We start from the raw sequence: 14,610 nt of genomic DNA, 5'->3' as shown, positions 1-14,610 counted from the left end.
GGCTTGTGTGGTTTTGCATGTGTTTGTTGCGTCTTGCAGTCTACAGAGTGGAGTATGCAGAGTGCTCTGTGACCGACTCTGCCGCAAAGATAGTTGCGGCAGGCTGCTTGTGATTCAGTAAGAATTGCCAGTGACCGCCCAGTTCGATAGCCCTCCGCTGCCGCTAGAGCGACGGCCGCTTCTTCAGCCTCAGCTATCGTGCAGTCTTGCAGGGAGGCGCTGGTAATCTCCTGTAATTCCGAGTTGACTACAGTTGCCACTGCGCTGTTGGTGCCTTGTCCCCTTGTCATGGCGTATGTGGCTGGAATGCGAAAATGACACGAAAGCATAATTGCTGAGCAGTCTAAGATTGCAACCATGAAGTGAAGGGTGTGTCCTGCACTTCCTGGCTTGACCTGTACAATGTACCCCTCAATGCCTACCTGTGTCTCTAGAAAAAAATTTAAAATTGGTTTTGAGGAAAGGAAATGACACAGTAACTGTCCCACATATTTCATGGACACCCAAACAGGACCCTGCTGTAAGGGAAGGGATAAAGAAGGCAGTGAAAGAAGAAAGAGGTGCCATAGTGGAGGACTCTGGAATAATTTAGAACAGCTGGGGATCTAATGTGCATTGACAATGCACAGCACACGGGCACCCTGTGCGTTTCGCCTCCATCGAAACACAGCCGCCATGGTCGGGTTTGAACCCAGGTACTCCGGCGTAGTAGACAAGCACCTTACCCACTGAGCCATCTCAGTTGGCTGTGTCTCTAGGCAGCGAGGAAACTCTGGCTGTTTGTGATTTCAGTGTTCTGAAAACTTTTGTGGGAGCCTGTACATTACGGTATAAGCATGAAGCAATGAAACCATGCAGCTTTTCAGACGAACTCTGCTAGATTTGACCTGAACGACAGACTGCTGAAGTAATGTATGCTGTCTTTGTCGCATTAGATGGATCATAATGGTAACTGTTTGGATTGTACACGTTAAAGTTATTCTTTTTGGAAACAGCAGGTAACATCAGAATAGAGGCTAAAGTGCACTAAACCTGGCACTGCACAAATTTTTTGTGTAGCTAGCGACACATCGCTGAATGAAAACGTTCCACCATACCTCGGCCTTGATAAGAAACTACCGGTTTCTGAACTGCGCAATTTCAGCGAAAAAAAAAAAAAATTTTTAATTACGTCTCGCACTTATTACAGCCCTCGTCAAAAATATAAAGGCCATCAGGACTTCTTTCTCTTTGTTTTGCATTATCAGCACTCCTAAATATTCTTTGAGTGTGAGAATCTCTTGTCCTCTCCTCTCATCTTTACTCTCGAGAGCGTAGGAATTTATGTATTCACCAGATATCCACTCCATGGCCCAGGAGCAAAACCAGTGGCTTTTATATTTTAGACAATAGGCTTTACATAGTCCATAGTACCTGTACATACTATTGTAAAATTTTCGAAGGCCACCTTCAGTCATAGCCCATTGCAGCAGCTATAAGCTTGATTTGTACCATACTCGACCTCCTCTTCCACTTAATTTTATAAAACAGGTGCCGCCAGTTTATAGTGTTGTGAACGAAGTTCACGGTGTCCTGTGCACTGTAGTCTTTTTTTCAAACAATACTTGCATAGAAGACTTCTCCAGGATCAATGGCGCCACAGTATGTCATGTCATACCCGAGAGTATTGTTCAGATGGGCCATTTATGACCGCAAAAAGTGTTGTGGGAGTGAAAAGTATACTTGGACCCGCCGCGGTGGCTCAGTGGTAAGGCGCTCGTCTACCGAGCCGTAGTACTCAGGTTCGAACCCGACCGCAGCGGCCGCGTTTCGATGGAGGAGAAACGCAAGAGGCTCCCGTGTGCTGTGCGATGTCAGTGCACGTTAAAGATCCCCAGGTAGTCGAAATTATTCCGGAGACCTCCACTACGGCACCTCTTTCTCTCTTTCTTCTTTCACTCCTACTTTCCTCCCTTACCTTACGGCGCGGTTCAGGTGTCCGCCGAGATGAGTGAGACAGATACTGCGCCATTTCCTTTCCTCAAAAACCAATTTACAAAAGTATACTTGGCCTGTCAGGTCAGAATTAACGATTTTGCTAACATATCCTGTGTGCCTGCAAGTGCAAAATCTTATTACTTAGTCCTGCGGTTCCTGTGCTGCATGCAGTCAGAAAATGTATTCTGGCCAGGGCGTTAGATTTCTTTTCGAGCACTGCCGCAGTTGCCAAGTGATTAGTGATGGGCATTATGCACATACTGGGTACAGAGAATTCAGGACCTCCCTTGAAGCATTCACAGCATTACCCCAGTGGCGCAGGACAGCCTGCTCAAGGTAAAAGTGGTAAGTAGAAAAAGACGTAGACTCAGAAAATACCATGGGTCTCTTTCACGCGTTTGCGATGCCGAGTTCCTCTGCTAAATTTCTACCTTCACAGATCTGGTCTGGCGGTTTCTCCACTGTGCCCATTTTGTGCCGAGCCTGAGACAGTGGATCACTACCTGCTGTTCTGCCGCCGATTCTCTTCTTTGAGGAGGCGCCTATTAGAAATTCCGTTTCACCAGCTGGGCCTGCCTGTGACCACTGAGGTTGTTCTTTCCTTTGGCGCTACTTCGCTGGGACGAAGCAACAGGAGTGCGCGCTGTGCAGTTCAAAAATTTCTTGTAGAAACACAGCGACTCCCATGCTAATGTAAATTTTATTTATTTATTTTTCTATTTGTTTTCATTTTTCTGATTATCAAACAGTTCATTTATTATTATTATTATTATTATATTTTTTATTTTATTTTATTTTTTTCTGTCTCTTTCAGTCAATACAAAATTGAACCATTCCATATGATGCATTCAAATTTGCACACAAAGCCGTCGTCCCATCTTCGATCACCCATCTAACAGGACCCCTTTCGTTGCGTCGTCCAATCTGTCAGCCTATACCCTATTAATTCTCCTTTTCCTCTAAAGCTCCTAATCATTCCAACAGTTCACCGCCTGTGTCTTGGCCACATCCCCCGTAGTGGGTATGTGCCATTCTACTTGAGGCCAACCAACCAACCAACCAACCTTTCGTACTTGCACAGTAGTGTTACCAGACTGCTAAATTAAAAATTAGGCGCATTTAATTTGCTTGGAAAGTGCGTGCAACTTTATTTTTGTCAACACAGGATTTTGTACGCAAAACCACAAACGCACCAGCACAAGGGGATATGGGGCTAAGGAATTTGGGCGATAACAGGTGGGCAGCTAGGGTATTTAAATACTTATGCAGAAAGAGCGTTGACTCGCAATGACGGAAAAGAACTTGGAAACTAACCAGTAAGTACGCCGGACACAAGGACGGAGCATTGACCGACAGGTTAAAAACGCGGAAGTTAAAAATTGGATTAATTCAATGGAAACGAAGCATAGTGCAGAACTATATCGGTACTGGAAATGGCAGATCAGGAAAGAATCGTTCTATGATAACTCAAGAGGCAGTGCCCTACTCTTTGAAGCTAGATCAGGGTGTCTTAGAACGCGCAGCTACAAAAGGAAAGTTGAAGAGGAGGACACACGCGCTGTGTGTGGTAAATCTGTAGAAACTATTGAACACCTCATACTCAAATGTGATGGTATTCATCCGGATGTCGATGAACGGGTGTCCCCAGCATGAAAGTGGAGGCGAGTGGACCCACATGTATACGTGTACCACTGCCCTACAAAGGGACGCATTCCCAAGGATCACCACGGGTGTCTTCATGTGGTGGCTCGTTCTGTGCATTAGTTGTTGTTGTTGTTGTAGCCTACGACAGAATGGCACTTACCCACTCTGGGGGATCGGCCAAGAATCGGGTGGTAAAGGTTGGTATTCACCTGTACGTAGTAAAGTCAAAAGGAAAGCACACGGGAGAGGAACACCGGGGGAGTCTACCACAAGAAGGGCACGGAGAGAATGAAAAAATAAAAAAAAAACAAATAATATAGCATTAGATCGCGAAGGCATGGCAGCATATCTACAAGGCGAACTTCGTCACTATTCCTGAGGCCCTGTAAATAAATCTGCGGTGGAAGCTAGCAAAAAGCGATTAGAAGATTAGTGGCTCAAAATCATAGTGGTGACATAAGTTTAGAAGTGTAGGAAAACGTACTGAAAGAAAATGGCGAATTTTAATAACAATTTGCAGCGCAGTTAAACAAAAATAAAAAGCGCAGCATGATGGCAACTGCCTCACCCTGTTTCAAAGAAGATGCCCCTAGCTTTTATTTATCTATCGCCTGCTATAATTGTTATCATCATCGTTTGTCACTTTGTGCGCGCAATGCATTTTTGTCTTTCTGAACCATTCTGAACTATCCTAACTATAGTGCCTAGAATATACTAGGCACTATATCCTAACATCAGCAATGAAAACAGCCATAATAACGACTTTTCCACTCTAAAAGAGTACAAAAAGTGCCTTCCTTTTTGTCTGCATTCTTTTCGTTGCTATGTGCCTAGCATTCTAGTTCACTGCACTAGCATAGATAAATGAATAATAATGATTGGGTGGATAAACGATAAAACTGCCGTATTTGAAATAAAATAATGGAGGAGGTTATTTTCTCAAAAGGTATATATTAGCGCCACGCTATCTATCCTGTTGGTATATTAGCTCTATGGGTCTTGGTGTAAACTCGTCACCATCAGCATCATGACCTAATAGGCAGGCGGCTGAATACTTGGGCGGGAAACTTTTCACGGCCTTTCGTGCACTGGTCGCGTTAGAAATCATGTGCCGACATCCTTTGTAGTCATTTTACTTATGCAAGATTTTTCATTGAAAGCGTCTGAACAGCGCCAACGGCCAACATGGTGCAAATGCTTGTTAAAATGTAAGTGTTGCATGTGTTCATTCGATTTCCTTTCGCTCTGAGTTGAATGTAAAATTCAGTTTCGTTGTCTCACGCGCGCTGAAGTTAACTAAAACAGCATGTAAATCAGCGTTGTGAAGGTAGTATGGCAAATCTCAACCTTCAGCACACTGCAGCGGGGCCTCGAGTTTGGCTGTGTTTCTCGCGGTTTACGGTACGTGCAGACCCCTGTAATCCGTAACCTGTTATCCAAGGGGAATTAACAGTATGCAAGAAAGACTGAATAACTTTAACTCAGCTTCGGAGCAGGAGGGGTAAGCATACAAATTTCAACAATTCTAAGCGCCTCCATTTATCTTTTCACTCTTTAACAACCTAGGGAAGGACTGAGCACTGTACAGACAGGTGTCTCACCTCTTTCTTTTCACTTCTACATACTGCCTGCTATCCTTTATTTCCGCTGCCCCAACTCAGGTGCTTCCAACCGCGATAGCAGATGCCGGGGCAGCGAACATTCTTTTACCTTCCATATGAAATGTAATAATAAAGCCACTACTACTACTACTACAGGTGTGTGTGAACTGTCAGGTATCATTCTCTCTCTCTCTCTCTCTTTTTTTTTCTGGCTGGATTATATTTTTTTATTACATTTTGGGCACATTATTCTTCGGGCGGGGGGGGGGGGGGGGGGGGGGAAGCCTTTGAGCCCCCAAGGTCTGTGCCTAAGGGCTTGGCAGTGCTTTGCCAACGAATAGAAACTTTTTAAATTCTCTGTGCCATTCTACGGTAACATATGCATGCGACCATGGTCTAGGTTGACGGCCAAAAGTAAAGCGGCTTTGCGGAGTGCTTTGAACACACAAGTGGCACGCTTGCAGTCACTAAATAGAACAGCGGAAGTGTTACTTCAGCACATAAAAATCAGCTAGTCAATACTTTTTAACAATGCCATACCTCACTGTCTATTGTATCTGCAGTCCAGAGACATCCACTGCCAAGCCAAGCATCCCAGAATGGCGGATAGTTGAGCTGCAAGGTGACCTGATGATAAACAATGAAACCCTGCTTGGGAAGTACATCGGGGACCTTCATTTTACCAAGGCGGTAAGAGATATGTTGATCTGTCAAGATTATGTAGACTGCTAAAGGACATTTTATTCTGACTGCTAGTGCACATGTTTTGGATTCCTGTAACGCCTACCAAACACTAGAGCAAGAACGTGTTTGTCAGCTTTAATTGCGGTGCTCACAAGAGTAAGGCCCACCACATATGAAGTGCTTGGAACATCACGGCCTCAGTAGCTGCTGTCAGTGTCATTTATTCAAAATTTGACATGGCATTGCTTTTCCTTGAATGCAGGAGTTGCATCTATCCTAATTTTAGTTGCTGTATACATGGCATTTCATTTTATTACGTGCAAGTTAATTAAGGCAGTTTTATTGTAGTCAGTAAGATCCCTATTGGGCAATTGTTCACACACATGCTTGAATGTGGTATCTGCCTGGAGAAAGCCCAATCTCAGAAGTGGTCTTCTGCAGCTTATGTTGCGTTTTCACACAAAAAAACCTGTATTGAGGGAAACAAAACACCCTGCATATCATTTTCTGTTCTTTCTGCATAATGACAGAGGGTAGACTGTCATGTCTCTGCACAGCATCGTCATGTGCAATGAAAAGATGTCCTTGGACAAGGGCAGTACTAAAGCATCCTTTTATGCTTCGGTGAACTCCGAAATAAAGACAAATAAGATCGTGGGCAAGCCAGCTAGTTAGCAGTGTCAAGAGAAGTTGACAGGTAATCTAGTGGACAAGCCCAAAGCTGCGTGAAGCCATGTGGACTGTTTTAGTGTCACAAAATGTCTGGCACCTGCAAACATTGGTAATGGTAAGTGCTGCATTATGTGTAGATGTCTACTGAGCAGGCGAACTTCATGCAGCTTCTTGTTTTCATTTGCCTTTCGTGCTAAATGAAAAGCTAAAAAATTTCACACAACAAACAACAGGGATGGAACCATTGGAACCATTTTTCATCATAGAATACGCATTTTTTCCACCCCTGTTTCTGCTACTACAAAGCTAACTAGAAAAGCAGAAACTGAAAAAAATTAGACTGCCAGACAGCACCAATAAAAAGCTAGCAGAAAACTCAATTCCAAATCTGGAAATGCCATAACCTCAAACCAACCAATACTGACATAGTTGACCTTGTTGTGCTTGATCAAGAAAGGAAACAATGGCTTACTCATGAGTTGCTCATGAATCGAATTCTTCAGCTGTTTCTCGCGACATCTAGCCGTTGCATCAGTGGAAGATCATCTGCTATATGGAACCATTTTTTTTCAGCATCAGCTTGAAGCCACATTTGCAGTGATGCAATCTGAGATAATAGGATGCAGATGTTATGCATGAAGTCTAGAGCTTCTAAAAATGCTTCTCTAAGCACTGACCCACATAAACATGGCCTCTAGTTTGTTTGTATGCAACTGCTGTGGCACTGGAAACAAGCTTGGTGATCCGTACATTTGTCACATAGTTACACTGGCTGAGAGAGCTGGTGTCTTGGTACCAAGCTTGTGTAGTTTTTTACAGGCTTTTAGTGCCTCATTTCCCGATATTGCGTCACTGGTGAAAACAAGGTGCACTGAGGGAGAGGACCAAATGCCGAGGTTCATGCAAGCAGGCAGTGCTCGCTGCTGAAATGCATATTCGGTTACACACCGTCGTGGTGCTAGAGTTTGATTTCGTGGAGTTGAACTTAGATTAGTTGCGGGGAGAGGTGGTACTGAGTGTTGCATACTCTTTAGGCAGCCACCAGGAAACAACCCCGCATAGACAGTTCATAGATGATGTCACTGAACACGATATGACCTTCATGAATTGTATCACCAGTGTGGTGTATCATTGGATGAGGCGTAAGAAATCTGTTTGTCGTTTCTGACTCGCTCTGCATGAAGTGTGCATTGGCTTGAAACGAGCCCGGTGAAATGGATGGTTCAGTGGCTGAGATTAAGTGCACATACCAAGCGCAGTTGGTCAATGAAGACACTGTGGTGCATGCAGTATACTTTGATAAGCTGGTCCAAGTAATTCTAAACATCTTGAGAGAGAAGCGCATCTCCCCATTCAGATCATAATATGTGGTGGTCTAATTCAAACGCATAGGGTTCCAACAGGCCAGCAATGCTCATGTTCACTTGCTCCTCTGGCTAGCTAACACGCCAGTCAAGGAATTGTTCATGAGAATGCTAGCGATACTCAGGATGGCCAATAAGCCACTAACATTGGATCTCAAATAGTTGTGCCAGCTCCGCTCCCAAATCCACTAGCATACACGCGCTTGTTTCAAGCATAGCAGTAAAAATTGTCGTTTCAACATGATTGACAGCATAATGGTACTTGTCCCATTTTGAGCAATGGAGAAAGCAGCACAGGAGACACCACAAATGGAACGAGGACAACAGAATGCACAAGGCACTGGAGACAACACTACAACTTCGCTGAACAGTTCTGAGAGCACAACTGTGTCATCGATGATGGCAGATACGTGCAGAACTCTATGCAAGAGCTCCCAGGCTAGCAGTCATGCTACCAAAGACAGCCAAGCAGAAATTAGGGCAACTGCTTTAATGCGTGGATAGCTTCTGTTCTTGGCTCGAACACAGATCTGCGAATTGTACTCGACACATACGCCTCTGCATTCATATATGCAGTTGAGTACGCCAATAAGGCAAACATTTGTATGTCCTACATGCATTGTGTCATTCAGGACATTATGAAAGAGAAAGGCGATGGGCACATGCAATACACTGAAGCACTTTGGCATCTAGGGACGAAATTGTTTAACGTGTTATCTGCCCACGAGGCCTCCTGATCGCTTGTAAGACTGGACATGCCTGGAGACACGTCGCAAAGTAGCCTTTATCAGGACAGCTTGGGTTGCAGGATAAACCCGGCTTTGGAAAACCATGCTGGAGATGAGAAATGAAGGGTTGGAGATTGCACGAGTTTTTTACGGCAGCCTGAGACAATCGCAGCGCATACCGTACAATGCCCAAGGGCAGCTGTGGCATCTCTGGGTGGACTTTGGCACCAGAGTGATCAGTTGCCTAGCTTAGACCTAAGCAAAGTAGTGGTGGCAGATTAATTGGAAACCTCATAAGCCTGGGTGCTGACTGAGCCCCACATAGTCACTTGCACCATTGACTGCGAGACAAAGGTAGGTCAGGCGGATTCTGAGGGCCGAGGCCAGTGCTGTTACTATACACAAATCTTAAGGTGGCATGTACTATCGCTATGGAAAGAAACGCAAACAATGTGGCACCTACGCATTCCTCTGTTTGAATTTCTTTTCATCCTGCTTTTATCTGAGTGGTAAGAAGAAGTTAGAGTTGTCCTAGAATGCATCACGGACGACTCTAGCGTCTTTTCGCTGCCACTGGAGTAAAAGCATCATGAAAAGAAATTCGAACAGCAGAGCACCGAGACTCCATTCTGTTTGCATTTCATTCAGTTGCCCCTGTACAAGCAAGTAGGGTATGCATATATGAAAGACTCCTGCAAAAGTCAGTCTGCATTGCGCTAAGTCGTGCCGTGGATATCGGCACCGGCACATAACCAACTTCGAAAATGGCATCACCATCTGTTATGGCAAGGCTAACATTGATAAGCGATTGGCTGATGAATTCCAAGGGCTGCAAACACACCGCTTCGACATCAACACCTCGCAGTGTGCAGCAGTTATACGAACCCCATTCCCTCTCTGCTGGAGCTCTCAAATGACAGGTCATTAAGGTCGCATGCAAGACACGTTCACCATGACCATGTCACCCAGCTTGCATCCGTCATGTGCCTGTCTGAGATCTGGATGAACCCTGACAAACCTTTGGAGGCCGAAGTGTTAGAGTACGGCCACGTGGTTTGCTCCAGAAGAAACTGCACAGCTGGTGGAATCATTTGCATGCAGAAGGGCATCAGAGCATCCCAAAAGATCTGCTTAGTCACAGGAGCAATGTTTGGTAGTTATGCACTGTTCAACTCTGCAGTGGCCGTGTGGTTGTTGCAAAGTACTTCTCCCCCAGTCATTGCCATTCAGCGAGAGTTGACTTTCAACAGAAAAATCGCTGCATACCCCCCATGTGATCTTTCTGATGCGAGATTTTAGCACAGAAGCTACTGCGACTACATTCATTGCAGGAGCTCACCAGCAAAGTCTAAAATCACACCTGCAAAACATGCATCATCGATCTAGTGTTTCAAACCAGGAGCCTTGTGCGAGAAATCTGGTACCTTGCAGTGCACTTCTCCCATCGTGAAGCCATCATCTTAGCATTAAAGTAGTTTCCAGCTGTATTATATACGCCTCCCCTCTCCAGAATATACACATGTCACTCACAGCTGTCGCTGAAATTTGCGTTATGGGTGGTTACCATCCTGCGAGTTTCTTCAGTTGGGTACGTCATGCACAGTGAACAACTAACCTGCAACACAGATGTGCAGTATGTAACCCCTAGGCTGGTCTGTGGTTTGTTAACTATGTAGTTGCATATGAAGTCCCCTGTATGTGTGATTGCGTGTGTATGGGCCAGAGCAGTCTGTGCTCAAATGTCTGATAGAATGAGTGCCACAGTTCACTAAAGGAACCTGCATGCTCTCACCTCTTATCATGCTGTCGTAAAAGCAACTGAAAGCTGATGCTGGTAATTGTTAGGATTGGCAATGTTATGAAACATTATGGAAGCGTTTGAGACTCAGTGAAGTCCCTCATGTATGTCTCTACAGCTAGTAAACTGGCCGTTCTTTCGTGATGGATGTTATTGCAGCTGAACACCATAATAACTAATCTCCTGGAGTGGTGAAACTCTATTTCAAAAAGGGCACAATATGACCACTGACGTGTGCAGAGGCAGTGCAGTAGAAGCCGAATCTTAAAGGGTCAGTCTACTCACCAAGATGAGTATATAAATAATGGCATATTCTGGTAGTTGGCACCCTATAACATCAATAACGAGGGAACTGCTCCCGGTTTAGGCAGGAATTTGTATTTTATTTCGGCGTTAAAAGTCGCGGAAAAATGCATGGTGGCAACCCCAAACGTTCATTTTGTTCAAGAAGGTGGTAGTCTTTTTTGTAGAAGCATAAGTGAATATACTACGTACCATTTGTATGCCCCAATGTCAGAGAAACGCACGTTTTGTTCTAGTAAACTGTAGAAGGCGTACCGCTCGCTTTTTCTGTAAATCACATGAATATTTATAGTTACACGTGCGCAAAACGCAGGCACACTCCCACTTTTAGTTCAGCGTATGCTAGCAGAGATGCAAAAATAAACTTAGCCTATAGTGGCGCCATCTGGTTGTCAGGACGGGAACCATTGCTGTAAACAAACCGACTCTCCACATAAGCCTAGGAGCGGCATATTAAAATAAAGCAAATTTATCTCATATATTTTTTTATAGGCGAGATAAGACGGAGCAAAAGACCGGCGCCCCATTTATGGCCAGTGAACGCCCTGAAAAAGGCAGCAACAACGAGAATTCAGTCCGAAGCGTGAGGTCCGGCTTCGACGGGCGCCGCCATGTTTGTCGCCGTGCGGCGGAAATCCAGATGGTTGCCAGATGAGACTACCATCTCATACAGATGTGTTCCCACATCAATAAATTCTAGTTTAAAACGTTCTACCGCACTTCTTGGCACCACAGCTGGCTAAACGGTAATTCGAGTAAAGAGCTATCGGTTGCCGCAAAGAAAATATGGTCGATAAAATTCAGTAGACTGACCCTTTAATGTAGCAAGTCACTTTTGTATGTCTTTTCAAAAAAGAAATGAGTACACAGCCATAGTTATCGCTTTGTCTGTGGTAAGCGTAGGCAGCTTTAGCCTTGATCGCAGTGATTATCACTGACATCCTGTGCGTGCCAAGAGGGAAATCTTTTCAGGCCGTATAACTTATTCTTCAGGCTGAGGGAAGGGAACTACATCGCAAAACTATTGCTAGAAGGAGAAAGAACACGTGCATGTGCTGCTGATTGCACTTCTAAATTTTGTAAATAAATACGATTATTGAGCTTCACCAACAATCGTATTTCTCTGTATTAAAAAAAATACTACCTACCGAATTAGGTATCAGGAGGAACTACTGCATTGTCAACTTCAAATATGCAAATAGCTCAAACAAGGTTCAAATCTGCAAACGTTCACCCCAAGGAGCCTTCGTTACAAAACCATGATTGCAATATATAAAATTCAGCGACTGTCACGAAGCTTCAAGGAGGACACGAAAATATTTTGTCACAAGGATTTTTGTTTTTGCAGAGTTCAGATTTGTCAGTGGCTTTCAGCCTTATCCAAGTTCTTGAGTTTCAGTACGCATTCGAAACAAACTTGCCCAGCTTTCTATCCTCTGTCCCTTTCATTCTGCATTAAAATGTATGTGCCTGAATTTGCGAAAGCGTGTCGTGATGGATAAGAAAGTTGACCTTGAAGTTTTGCTATGCTACAGCAGAGAACAGATATTTGTATTGTAGGATGGTGGTTGTGACTCAGCGGAACCTAGGTTGCTCTGCAACGTTCAGCAAAGGTTCAGCCAAACGTTCGGGCTGCGAGCGAGCTTCACACCTAAGGATCGTCGTCGTCTTTCACTACCACCGTTCATCACAGTGAGAGAGCGCGGCTGCTACACTACAATTACCTCCCGGTGAAAAAGGAGGCATCCTGCCGACTTAGGGCGCACACACGGTAGGCGGGTCGTAGTAAGGCTTGAGACGGTCAACGTGCACTGTTTCACGGCCACGATGGCGCGCATCTTGAGGCGGCGAAAGCGGTTCAATAATGTAGTTGACTGGAGAGGACTGGCAGACGACACGGTAGGGGCCGTGGTACTTTGAGATGAGTTTAGTGGAGAGACCGGGACTGGTTGAGGGAACCCAAAGCCACACGAGCGAGTCTGGGGTATGAATACTACCTCCTTGTCAGTTGCCAACAGCACCTTGTTCGTAAACATGCAGTGGTTTGTGAAAAATGCAGATGCCTCTGCTGCCCATGTCATTCAAAGGCTTGTTGTGCTTCTTATACCTAACAAATGTGGAGGTATTGTTTTTTAGGCTTTCTAGCTGCTGCAAGTACAGTCATCTAGTTTGTGGCCATTTCGATGCAATTTCCTTGGCAGCTTCCCAATTGCCTGTGCAAACTGATTGATAACTTGATTAATTGTTGATGCAGTAAAAGCCTGCCTATTACTGTTTATCGTTGCTATACTATGGCTGTTTTCCCTTCTTTTTTTTTCAGGGCATTCCAGTTCTGCTTGTCGGTCACCATATCCTCTATGGCAAGGAGCAGGATGTAGAAAAGCCGTTCCTTGTTATTGCAAAGTCTACGGGAGAAACAGATCCACCTCGTGCGAAGGAGTACCTTGTGCGTGGTGTTGTAACGAGGAAAATTATCTTTCGATCTCGTCCCAAGCCCATTGTGAGCAACATTGCACATAAGACATAACTGTCCGTGAAAATGCCGAGGGCACATTGGGAAATCATGGCTGCTCTTTCTTGTCCATATCAGTGACTTACTGAATCAGTCCCGAAAGGTTGCAATAATTAGAGGGCAACATCACTGTGCATTCAACTAATCAGCTAAATGAACTTTGTGTTGCCAGCATTCAGGGTGAAGGAAAAACTTGGCAGCAGATTTCTGTCCTGCTGCTTGCCGTTTCAAATCCAGAAGCAGCCTGTCAGCTTGGGCTGTAGTATAGGCTTGCTCTAACAGTCAGGTTCATGTTAAGTATGAAGGCTGAGCTGCAATGAGATCATTAATATTTATGATGCCCTTAAAGGCCGATTGAGCACTGCATTAGATGTTCCACCGCATTAGATGTTTTTTTGCACATGATGAGAGAATAATTGAACAGGTGGAGTAAGGGGGTAATCTATAAGGAGCACAGTCTCCATCCCCTGTCAAATGCAATGGAAACATGTTCATCTCGGTAGTGATGGTACTTGGCTACTAACCTAAGACAGGCGGGTTCGACCCTGGTCGTGGCAGTCACACTTCGATGGAGGTGAAATGCAAGAGGCTCGTGTACTGTGCGATGTCGGTGCACATTAAAGAACCCCAGGTGGTCGAAATTTCCGGAGCCCTTCAATATGGCATCCCTCATAGACCGAATTGCTTTGGGATGCTAAGCCACGTAAAAAAACAAACATGATGTTCATATTCTAACCCCCTAAACAAACAACAAACACACTGTTCATATTCTAACAGTCAGCAGGATGTTGCTTGAGTGTGCTCGCCTGCAGCTAGACTTCATGCGTGCTCCGAGCTCTGGTGCATATTTTTGTACAAATGTTTCTATTTCTTATTAAACTGTATATGCGTGCATTGCTACTTGTTTTTGGACTTCATCTCATTTTCACGTGCAAACTGTGTACTGCTGCTGTTACTTTTGCTCCCATCATTCCTTCATGGCAACTTTTGGAACTGCATTTCTAGCTGTTCCGACTTGATATAGGTATCTTGTAAGTGAAAAGACACCGAAGTGCTTTAAAAGCAGTGCTTAGGGGAACATTGTCAGCTCCCCAGCATGGTTTAATTGCATAATTGAATTACTGTCATTTGTTAAGCTGACTAGTGACAGTGTGTAGGTGTCAAGCTAACCCCCGAGATTATTGCTTGCTTACTTGTGTTCGCACTGAATCTAATCTATGTTACTTAATCGAGAATGTTGGACATCAAGTATTCAAAATGAGTTGGTATAGACATTTACTATCAAAAGTGAGGGAGAGGAGGAAGCTACATGCCAAAACTTCAGAAA

The 14,610-nt window shown here is 44.5% G+C and overlaps 1 protein-coding gene across 1 annotated transcript; it reads left to right on the top strand.

Annotated features, from left to right (window-relative positions):
• Window positions 1-4,628: 4,628 nt before the first annotated feature.
• LOC149363434 (chromosome transmission fidelity protein 8 homolog) lies at window positions 4,629-14,183 on the top strand. The gene is made up of 3 exons (XM_089573475.1): window positions 4,629-4,829; window positions 5,786-5,912; window positions 13,092-14,183. The coding sequence occupies exons 1-3, from the start codon at window positions 4,807-4,809 to the stop codon at window positions 13,296-13,298; spliced, it is 357 nt and encodes a 118-aa protein (XP_089429601.1). The 5' UTR covers window positions 4,629-4,806; the 3' UTR covers window positions 13,299-14,183.
• Window positions 14,184-14,610: the final 427 nt, after the last annotated feature.

Source organism: Amblyomma mixtum, chromosome 2, assembly GCF_055824585.1.
Source record: "Amblyomma mixtum isolate Tamu chromosome 2, ASM5582458v1, whole genome shotgun sequence".
In the NCBI taxonomy this organism is placed as follows: domain Eukaryota; kingdom Metazoa; phylum Arthropoda; class Arachnida; order Ixodida; family Ixodidae; genus Amblyomma; species Amblyomma mixtum.
The sequence above is the reverse complement of the archived record's forward strand: the minus strand, read 5'-3'. Positions and strand labels throughout refer to the sequence as shown.

Coding starts and splice junctions, on each gene's coding strand:
- LOC149363434 (XM_089573475.1), top strand. CDS start 4,807: ATGGTGCAAATGCTTGTTAAAAT. Junction 4,830..5,785: donor GTGCAAATGCTTGTTAAAAT/GTAAGTGTTGCA, acceptor TTGTATCTGCAG/TCCAGAGACATCCACTGCCA. Junction 5,913..13,091: donor ACCTTCATTTTACCAAGGCG/GTAAGAGATATG, acceptor TTTTTTTTTCAG/GGCATTCCAGTTCTGCTTGT.